Consider the following 10,776-nt stretch of genomic DNA (forward strand, 5'->3'; position numbering starts at 1 on the left):
TGCGGCTAAGTAATGGGTTGGTGGGTGGTCGCCCCACTCATGCTTCTTCTAGTCAAGAAAGGAGAAATTTTTCTATGTGACTGGAACACACACCTCAGCATGACAGGTGTCAAAGTGGTGTTCCCCGTTAATAACCTATTAACATCTGTATTCTTGACATAACAATACTCTTTTTACAATTAATAAAAAAGAAAAAAAAACAATTAAAAGCAATGGTCGACTCCCTCCCGAATACTTGTACAGTCCACCCCCCACTCCTACCCATCCCTCCCTTCCCCACACGTCTCTCTCCCCTTCTCTTTCGTTTTCAATATTTCTTCCTCTTTTTGTGCTCCTCCTAAGAAGGACACAAAAAACGCTGGAAATTCATCAGATCATAAAATTGGAGGTCAAAGACGACAAATCTGGGTCGATAGAGGTGGGTGGTTTCTCATAGGGTAGAAGAAAGCGAGAGAGAAGAGGAGAAACAAAAAGAGGAAGAAAGGTGTCGCCAGTGGAATCACAGGGCAGCGATGTGGGTGAGTGATTTAGGGTGGGTGGTCGGTGTGGCAGAAGGAAGTCGAAGAATTCTCTGACATCTTTCTCTTTCAACTATTATGTTAAGGGTATATTAGGAATTTTGTTGACTAATTTATTTAATACCTATCATAAATAGCAAAATGTGACAAATTTTTTATTTTCAACAATAACATTGACACAATGTTTCATTAATTGGGAACCCACGTAAGCTAATATGCCATCACCTAGAAAAATTTCTCTCAAGAAAGAGAGATGAAAAACAAATTCCAGACTCCGCCTACGCCTAGTAAGCAGCTAGCTAGCGACCAAGTCCCTCCAGTCCTGCTCAAGTCCTCCCTACTTTATTCTTATCCCTATCCAATCCCACCTACTCTCTCTCTCTCTCTCTCTCTCCCCTCTAGTATCTTGTTCGTTTTCTGACTCTCTCACTCCTCTCATTCACAGCCAATTCCAATTCTCCTTCTCCACACATGGAACCCGTGCCACAGCAACAGCAGCAACCAGCAGGAGGGCCCCGCTTTACTCTGCTGAAGCAGTCCTCGCTGGCGCCGGACCGGGACGACTCGGTGACGCCCGAGCCGGTTGACCCGCGGGTGCGGCTCATGTACATGGCCAACGAGGGCGACTTGGACGCCATTCGAGAGCTCCTCGACTCCGGCACCAATGTCAATTTCAGTGACATCGACGGCCGCACCGCCCTCCACGTCGCCGCTTGCCAGGGCCAAACCGACGTCGTCAAGCTCTTGCTCCAAAGAGGCGCCGAGGTCGACCCGCGTGACTGTTGGGGCAGCACGGTAAGCAATTTCACTGCAAATTTTGTCACTTTTCTACGTTCGTCTGTATATATATCTGTTGTATGTATAGGTTTCTAGTAGTGTGTATGTATATGTGTGTGTATGTATATATATGTGTGTATGTATAGGTTACTAACACTGTAGTGACTCTGTGACTGATTTATTTGTTGAACAGCCTCTTGCAGATGCAATTTATTACAAAAACGATGATGTGATCAAACTTTTGGAGGATTACGGTGCTAAACCTCCGGTATTTACTGGAGTTTATGTCATTTATTATTGTTTGGGTGTGCAAAGTTTGCTTCTTTTGCTCTTTCTTTTCTAAAAATTAAATATTTTGTGGTTTTTGCAAAAATTAGATGGCTCCAATGCATGTCCAGAACTCACGGGAAGTCCCCGAATACGAGATTAATCCTGATGAGCTTGATTTCTCCAATAGTGTCGAGATAACCAAGGTAAGTCTCATTTGAAGAAAGGTCCTATTCCATGGGCATTCGTTTTTGTTTTGTTTTTTGAGGTCTAATTCAAGTTTACTATGACACAACGAATGAGCTTGGGATAACTTATTCAGTTGAGTATGGATTGGTATTGATGGAGGAGTTAAGTAGGACGGTTTAATGGTGATATTGATCTTTGATTGCAAATGAAATGTATGTCAGGGAACCTATCGTATTGCATCATGGCGTGGAATTCAGGTTGCAGTTAAAACGCTTGGGGAGAAAGTATTTGCTGATGAAGATAAAGTGTAAGTTTGTCTTTATGCATCAATTTTTGTGTGAACTTTTATCACTGCTTGACTTTTGTTGTAATTGAGATAATGAATTAAAAGGTCTCAAGTCTTTCTTTTCGGCTGGAGTTTTAATTGGCTCAATGGAATCAGAAATGCATTCAGGGATGAGCTTGCTCTACTTCAGAAGATACGGCATCCAAACGTTGTCCAATTTTTGGGTGCTGTAACACAAAGCAGTCCAATGATGATTGTCATAGAATATCTATCCAAGGTTAATTGAAACATGTGAATGGAATTTTGCTTTATGTCTTTCATTTAATATCATCATTCATTCCTACGTCTTCCACATTTCATTATTTTGCATCTGAGTATTTGATGTTGACTTGTTATAATTTGGATAAGTGATACTTAGTACCCAGTGAAAGGCCAAGTGATGGATTAGTATACAATTAGGCCCTTCAGCATTATGCCAAAAAGTGTGACTTTTGGTAGATGACTTAGAGTTTTAAATGCCTAACTATTGGATTGCATTGCAGTTACAAAAAGAGAAGGGGCATTAATGGACCATTGACACACTGTAGATTGTAGGACAAACAAAATGAGACAAATGAATTATGTGTTTGTTTAGCATCAGACAATATTTGTAAAAATGCAACATATTGGTTGATCTTCTTTTTCATCTGAGCTTCTATTTTTACTTTTGCAGGGAGATTTTCGTGCGTATCTTAAAAGGAAAGGTGCATTAAAACCACCATCAGCAGTAAAGTTTTCACTCGACATTGCTAGGTCAGTCAAGTTGCTTGTACTCTGAATTTGTTTGCAAGTTTTCTTGGTGAACATCACAAATGCCATATCTTGACATGGGATCTGAATCATCTGATGTTTCCATGCTGTATCATCAATTTGGAGTTTGATTACCTTTCTTGTGGGGAACTTGAGGCATATTCTTTGAATGCTTTGAATAATTTACTGCAAATGTAATTTCCTACATTATTCTGAAATAGGTTACCTGACTTGAAACATATCATCCCAAGTTCCTGGATTTCCTTTGTTTTATGTGGGACAATTTTTTTTTGGAGTTGTCAGCAGTTGAAAAATCATAAGGTCAGCTGCTTAATTGGCATTACCTCTGAGGATTAATGTCCCTATGGACACATCCCATTGAAATTGCAAACTCTAGATCCATTTAGAGCTAGAGAATTTCTGGGGAGGGAATTCAAATATTGGTTATATCATTGACTGGGATTGGAAACCCAGTTGGGTTAGTTTTGGTGTTACCATTTATTTACTGGGTCATGCGTATCTTTGTTTGATCAACGGAAACGGTATTTAAATGAACTTTTGTGTTTTAAAATTCATAGTGGTGGGAGGTGGATGATTGCTACATGTTATAACCGATTATTGATTGCATGTGTTCTTTTATCTTAATGAGCACTGTACTGAATTACACTGCAGGGGGATGAATTACTTGCATGAGCATAAACCTGAAGCCATAATTCATCGAGACCTGGAGCCCTCGTATGCTCTCACACTCTCTCTCTTTATGTTTATTGTTGCTGTTATTTTTGCTAGTAGAGAAATAGATGTATACCAACATAATTTATATCTACTCTGACTCATAAATAAGCGATCGGGCGTTTGTTCCTCTTAGCCTAGCATATAAGGCATCATGCTTAAATGTAGCAATGACCATGTGCTATCAATAACTAAATGATTGAAACTTTTGATAGTTTCTTAATTGTTCGTGAGTAAGATAACAGAAACATATTGCGGGATGATTCGGGGCATCTGAAAGTTGCAGACTTTGGGGTGAGCAAGCTACTGAAAGTTGCAAATACAGTTAAAGAAGACAGACCTGTGACAAGTCAAGACACTTGTATGTTGCCTGCTTTTTAAAAAGTTTTCATTCTTCATTTCTTTGATCAATGCTATTTTGTGTGTAAAACTACGTAGCCATCTGATCAATTTTGACCTTTACTAAGAAATAAACCCAGCTAGGCTAGATGAATTTTTTCCTAACTTGAGCTGAGAGAGTGGATACTGCTTTAGTTTACTGCATGGGTAGCTAACCCCAGTAAAATCCCCATTTAGGTTCCGGTGTTTCACTTAGAGCTGTAGAAGCTGAGTCTTTGCCTTGAATGTTAGGCATAACAGGATTAAGGCTTAGGGTTCTGTAAACATGTAATTATTTCAATTTAGATTATAGACTGTAGACTGAGCTCCCATCATCATGTCTTCCTGTTGCTGATATAATAACATCTCTAATGTACAGGGAGATATGTGGCTCCAGAGGTTTACAGAAATGAAGAATATGATACCAAAGTGGATGTTTTTTCGTTTGCTTTGATCTTGCAAGAGGTACTCTTTCTCTCTCTGTCCGTACCCCCCTCCCTTCTCTCTCTCTCTCTCTCTCTCACACACACACACACCCACCCACCCCCCATTGCTAATGATATTGCAGTAACTACATATAGTCGTTATATAGGGTATTTCTCCATACATTATCTTCTTGCAATATGTTTGTAAATTCATCCTAATATCCAGTTTTTTAACTTGTATTGTTGTATATGGGATGGACTTCTTTCATGTGTGGAATACCCTTACTGGAAATTTTCATGTTAATGAATGTCCTGTATTAATCCAGCACTCAGTTGAATTGATTTGTATTAATGTTTTCCAGTTAAGGGGCGGTTTATTCTTGATGATCGGAGAAAAAGTTTTAATAATTGAAAAAAAATGTTATGTTATTTTCCAGATGATTGAAGGTTGCATACCATTTTCTACAAAGCCAGAAACGGAAGTTCCTAAAGCATATGTTGCAAATGAGCGCCCACCATTTAGAGCGCCACCAAAGCATTATGCACACGGATTGAAGGAGTAAGTTGTTTCCATACATTTGATCTTGTTCTGTATATATGAAGTGTCATTTTCCTTTATATCTAGCCAATCTTTTGTTCGTTATAATGATGTATTATGGTCCCAAAGAGTTACTGTGGTACTGGAGACAAGTTTTTTGACACGTCTTCTGGGCAGTTTTGGCTCCTTAATTCTTGAAACCAAAAAGCGATCCTGATAGGAAAAGCTTTGTACTTTTTCTTCTCTCTTTTCCAAAAAAATGGTTATATTGTGCATGTCCAAGTTTTAGAGAGAAAATGCCTCATTACGATGCTCAAAATACAGACATATTCTCTTCTACAGGGTTAATTGCTTATTAAGAATGCTTACTTAAAAGTTTTTGTATAATGTGTACAGGTTAATCGAGGAGTGTTGGCGTGAGGACCCATTCAAGAGACCATCATTCAAGCAAATAATTAAGAGGTTGGATGACATTAATAACCAGTTTGCTCGAAAAAGACGCTGGAAGGTTCAATTCTCTCTCTGCTTTAATAACTCGTTTTTCTGATTGCTTCTACATCTTCTGGAATTATTTCTTGTTGGCACACACACAGGAGAATGTGGAGTTTTTTTTTTCAGAGTGACCGGTATTCAAGAGGGTACTCCACATATCATAGAATAAGTGGAGTGATACGGAAAAATATATTATTTGCTCCACTTGTGTTATGACATGTGGAGTAGGTACTTGGAAAAATCTCTCTACACACTGGAAAATTTATTCTCGTGTATATATTGAGTCAAGTGCAAGTCAATTTGCTTAAATACACTTACGTAATATTGTGTATTTCGCACAGGTCACGCCACTTACATGTCTCCAGAATCTCGAGTCCTTGTTGAAGAAAGATCGAACAAGTCCAAGCAGCCGTTCATCTTCCTGCTCTACAATGAGATGAGCAACTACAGCCGTATTTCGTGCAGGCATTAAGCTCTTTTTTGCCCCAAACAGTTCAAGCTTCTTTCGTCATAGTAGTTGTGAGATAGTTTACCTTTCATAAGATTTGAGTTTCTCTCTTAGGTGGACCGAGAGACGCTGTTACACCTCCCTATTCTTGCATAAAGCATTTGTAGAGTTTCTCCGAACCGGAACATTTCTTTCTTTTTTCCTTGTTATCAACAATCATAATGAAATCTCCATATTCTGTTTGCTCTTTGGAATTTTTCCAGTTTTATGTTTTATTCGGTGTTTATTCTTCTGATGAGACTCGACTTGCGAAGTCTTCAGACACATTGTCGGAAGACGGGTTATAGTTACGCATGTCCATGTGCTTGCTTATGGTTTGGAGCCCTGACTTGAACGCTGAAACCTGTGATTTAAACAACTTCAATGCCCACTGCCGTTGGTCTAGAAATCCAGAGGCATTTGGGAGGAGAGCTGCAGCTGTAACTTTTGCAAGCTAACCAAGCTAACCAACTGAAAAATTCGGAGGGACCTAAATTGTATGGGGAAATTGTGAGCAACTCCTTTGGCACGCGGCGGCCGATCATACAAATCCACATGTGAATGTTTCTCCATATTGGCGTTGTTTGATTGGCACAAGACGCACTAATAGCAGTGTACTCGTTCCATGAAAGTTTCTTCAGGCTAAAAGCTGGAGAAAGCCCTTAGAGTTAGATGAATAGCAGTGTACTCATTCCATGAAAATTTCTCCAGGCCAAAAGCTGGGGAAAGCCCTTAGGAGACGGCCTCATCATGCGTCTACTCAAAAGGGTTGACATAGCACTAAAGAAACGCAACTGGGGAAGGGGAATCGGAACACAAACTTGCCTGGCGTTCAAGGTAAGATATAAGCTCCTTGCCACAGCTGCGCAAAATACGAACAAACACATAAGCATCTACTATCACATTGAAGGCACTCCCACGAGCACAAGAAATCTCATAGTCGCATTGAGCGAAAGTGTAGAAAGCTGTCACAGCAACAGGCACATGAGGTTGCATCTCTGTTAAAATTGACAAACCAACTAAACAAAGTGAAGAAGACGATAATATTTGTAAAAATTTGAGTTTTCCTTGATCAGATGCAAACTTTAGAACACCTCTATAAGATTAAGTAGTAACTTTTTCTCTCTCACTGCAAATTGTCTCAGATGTTTTGCAGGTATTTTCTTCCTACAGTTGTTCCAATGTGTATCCGCTGCCATCGTTTCCTTTTCTGCCGATATCATTGGTACGGTATTTTTTCTGGATGGCATTATCATTCTCAACCTCCTCATCTTTGTTTCCCCATCCACCATTATGATTGCTACGATACTTTTTCTGGGTGACATTATCCTCAACCTCCTTTTCATGTTCGCCAGAAAACCTTTTATAAAACTGCTTAACCTTAGGGTGCACCTTAATCTTGCTGGGATGGAAACCGGATATATACAGGCCTTCCAAGCTTTTCACACGGGAAAGAGTTACATAAACCATTCCATATCCGAAAGATTTTGAGAGATTGGTGTAAAGACGGTCCAGAGTCATGCCCTGGCACTTGTGAATGCTTGAAGCCCAAGCCAGTGTGAGAGGTAGCTGCTCTCTTTGAGCAACTACTGAATCTCCCTCTGTCACATCCCATGTTTTTGGTTTTATCACCTTTATTATCCCCGAATCAAATTTAACTATTGGTAGCAGCCCACCATCACATATGCTTGTCAATCCCACGTCTTTGGTCTTACGAAATGCCATAACAGTACCAGTAGCACCATTTACCAGGCCACGCTGAGTGTTCAAATTTTTTAGCAGCATTACCCTTGCATCTTTACATAAGCCAATTTCTTTAGGCGCAATCACCTGTTCAAGCTGTCTCTTCCAAGGATCGTGACCACTATCAACTGAAGTATAAACAACAAGTTCATTACCCAAGCTCTCCAATCTACTTGCATTCACTCTATTTACGTCTTGAATCCTTGGATAGAATTGTACTGCAGACGGATCTGGCTCAGAATCTGCACAAGAATTTTCTAAAAACTTCAAGTCTTCAGGATCAATCTCCCCTGTTCTAATACCCTGAAGTATCCTGATAAGTCGAGGGTCTGACTGCCGAAAAACCCTTGTAAGATTAACTTGTAAATCAAAGCTAGATTCCCAACAGTCTGCTTCAAATGCAAATTCCTTACTCTCTGAATTCCACTCAGTTTTTACGGGTGGTAACTGAAAGAAATCCCCACCCACAACAAGCTGCATTCCACCCCAAATTTCATCAATTTGTCGTACGTATTTTGCAATGTATTCAAGACTATCAAGCAACTCCCCGTCAACCATGCTAATTTCATCTATGACCAACGCCTTGGCTTTCGACCACTTCCTACAAGCCTCCTTATTCGAGAGAACCCTACTCAGCAAAGTATCCCTATCATCATTGCCACAACCAATACCGGCGAAAGAGTGAAGGGTCTGCCCACTGATTGCACAAGCCGCAACACCAGTAGGTGCCGTGACAAAAACCTTTGAAGGTGTGTGACATCTCTTCAACAGTTTTATAATGTGCTTAACCAACATTGTTTTCCCGGTCCCCGCGGAACCGGTAATGAACACAGATTTCCCCTCAGAAATAGCAGATATGATTTCTTTCTGCTGTTCAGTCCACTTAACTCTAGGGTTTTTGGGTTTGGGTCCAAATTTGTATTTATCTTGAACACAATTTATGCTTTTTCCACTAGTTTTGGTGCTAAAATTTCTCTGTGCAGAAAATGCATACGCAAAAAACTTCACACTCAGCATTTTTTTCCACTCAAACTCCTTTCTGGGTCCTCAGGACTTTGTCTAAAAACGCTTCTTTTACCTCAAATAATCGCATTTAGCAACACTAACAGATGCAACAGTTGATTTGAAAAGCAAGAAAAGATTGGAGCTTTACCTTTCACATCGTGCTCTGGAAATGGACGGCGAGAAATTTAAGGACTTTCCGGCCAAACCCACAAGTCACCATCTCCATTCTCCAACATTTATCTCTGATAGAAAAGCGTTTAAAATTCAAATTCTAAAAGGACCGAAAGGGTTTCTCTGATTCTTGCTTGTGCTTGGGCTTGTGCTTTGCGTTTTAGGTCTCTTGGGCTTCATGAGCAGCCAATGTTGACATGGGCTTCACGAGCAACATTGGTTTAGATTTCTTATTTTCTCCACTCTATTTTTCTTCTCACGCGCTTTTGTTTTTGTGTTTTTTTTGCCTTTAAACTGAATAAATGGAAAGAGAGCTAAGAGACAAAAATAAAAGAAGTGCAGAGAAAAAAGATGGAAGTGATAATTAGTACTCAAAATAAATTGCACAAAAAATAGGCTATTGAATTGAAATTGTAAACACGAAAAATCATGTAGCAAATAACAAGAGTATGTGGAAATTTGCATGTCTACAGAAATATTGGTACTAAAATTTCAAGTTAATAAAGCTGTCAAGGGACCTCTTATGTATTGAAATCCAATTAAACTGATGAGTGAAGATGTTTAAAGCTCAAGTGGTTTTGAATATTTATCCTCGCAATCTAGGTCCTAAGTTCTATGTCTCTACCCGTGCAATCACTTATCTATACTACTTATTAATCGAATACTATTTGTTTGCCAAAAACTCATAAAAACACTATTATACCTTTTTCTACATAATTAAAAAAATATATATCAAAAAAGAAAAATTATAGACGTTAATGCAAATATAACTATTATGATATGTTTTTACCATTATCTGTGAAGACAGTGTATTATATTTCAAGTAATTCCTTCTGTTATTTGTTAGGAAAAATGAGAAATAAAATACAAATGAAAAAGAAAGAAAGAATATGATTAGTATATGGTTCATATCTCCAAAAAAACCCTGATAATTTACAACATATATATGCTACATAGAAATAATCAATTGAAAGGGTTGGGAAGAATTAAATCTCAGGTTTTAATATCATGCTAATTGTGATTAATTACCTATAAAAGAGGTTTTAAATCTATATATAGTGGATAACTTGATATTAGGCTCTGGTTCCTCCAAATTACAAACCCTAGATAGTAGATATCCAAAGCGAGGTACTGACGAGTTATTATATGTAGTAAATAATGAGTCACCTACCTATTAACAAAACTATTTTTACCAACTGAAGGAGTAAAATTAAAGAAAAATAATCAAAATAAAAGTTATGGACAATATAGTAAACTGAACACAAATTTTTTTTTTTTTTCAAACCCTCACAACCAGGTAGCCATATCATTTGCTCCCACTTTTTTATCCACATTTCTTTCCCAAATAAAATACAATTTTAGTGATGAAATAGATATACATAGCATGTCATTAAAGATATGAACAACCTTTTTCAGCTACAGAAAATCGTTTTAAGGTCGTTACAAAAAGCTTTAGTGACCATTTTTTATGTTTCTCTCTTTCTAATTTTTATTTTTAAAATTTTAATAAGCATATACATAGCATGTGTGCAATTGCTTGTATTCTATATATAAAGAGAGAAGGCAAAAAAATGAAACTTTTATAATCTCAAAATTGCCCTTCTAACATTAGAATTTCAAAAGAAAAAATAAATTCACAAAAATAAAAAAAATATCAAAGTAGTGAGACTGTGTGTGGTTAGAAAGTTTATCATTTTTTCAAGTATATTATTTATTGTTTTGCTTTTTGGTTATTGGTTATTGGTTTTTTACTTTTTTGAACATAAAAAGTAAATAAAAAGGAGTTAATTATTAGCAAGACTGCAAGAGGTTAGTACATATATGAGAGAGAGAGAGAGAGAGAGAGAGAGAGAGAGACTGTGATGTATGAAGAGAAGAAAGTAAATAAAAAGGAGTTAATTGTTAGCAAGACTGCAAGAGGTTAGTAGATATATGAGAGAGAGAGAGAGAGAGAGAGAGAGAGAGAGAGACTGTAATGT

At 38.0% G+C, this 10,776-nt stretch overlaps 2 protein-coding genes across 3 annotated transcripts; one reads left to right on the forward strand and one right to left on the reverse strand.

The window, feature by feature from the left end:
• The first annotated feature begins 783 nt into the window (after positions 1-783).
• LOC103966313 (integrin-linked protein kinase 1) lies at positions 784-6,082 on the forward strand. Of its 2 annotated transcripts, none has more exons than XM_048563921.1 (12): positions 784-1,313; positions 1,489-1,563; positions 1,673-1,768; positions 1,973-2,058; positions 2,143-2,314; positions 2,750-2,829; positions 3,499-3,561; positions 3,804-3,919; positions 4,316-4,401; positions 4,799-4,920; positions 5,296-5,407; positions 5,733-6,082. In XM_048563921.1, the coding sequence occupies exons 1-12, from the start codon at positions 990-992 to the stop codon at positions 5,829-5,831; spliced, it is 1,431 nt and encodes a 476-aa protein (XP_048419878.1). In that variant the 5' UTR covers positions 784-989; the 3' UTR covers positions 5,832-6,082. The 2 variants fall into 2 exon arrangements, with proteins under 2 accessions (XP_048419878.1, XP_009377743.2); XM_009379468.3 differs by having other exon boundaries at positions 790-1,313; positions 2,194-2,314.
• Positions 6,083-7,045: 963 nt separating this feature from the next.
• LOC103966868 (ATP-dependent DNA helicase PIF1-like) lies at positions 7,046-8,638 on the reverse strand. Its single transcript, XM_048592151.1, has one exon. It carries the CDS (start codon positions 8,636-8,638, stop codon positions 7,046-7,048), a length of 1,593 nt encoding a protein of 530 aa, XP_048448108.1.
• Between the last annotated feature and the right edge of the window lie 2,138 nt (positions 8,639-10,776).

The sequence above is a fragment of a genome, unplaced genomic scaffold (genome assembly GCF_019419815.1).
Source record: "Pyrus x bretschneideri cultivar Hongxiangsu unplaced genomic scaffold, Pyrus_bretschneideri_v1 Contig37, whole genome shotgun sequence".
Taxonomy (NCBI): Eukaryota; Viridiplantae; Streptophyta; class Magnoliopsida; order Rosales; family Rosaceae; genus Pyrus; species Pyrus x bretschneideri.

Coding starts and splice junctions, on each gene's coding strand:
- LOC103966868 (XM_048592151.1), bottom strand. CDS start 8,638: ATGCTGAGTGTGAAGTTTTTTGCGTATGCATTTTCTGCACAGAGAAAT.
- LOC103966313 (XM_048563921.1), top strand. CDS start 990: ATGGAACCCGTGCCACAGCAACAGCAGCAACCAGCAGGAGGGCCCCGC. Junction 2,830..3,498: donor TTTTCACTCGACATTGCTAG/GTCAGTCAAGTT, acceptor ATTACACTGCAG/GGGGATGAATTACTTGCATG. Junction 5,408..5,732: donor CTCGAAAAAGACGCTGGAAG/GTTCAATTCTCT, acceptor TATTTCGCACAG/GTCACGCCACTTACATGTCT.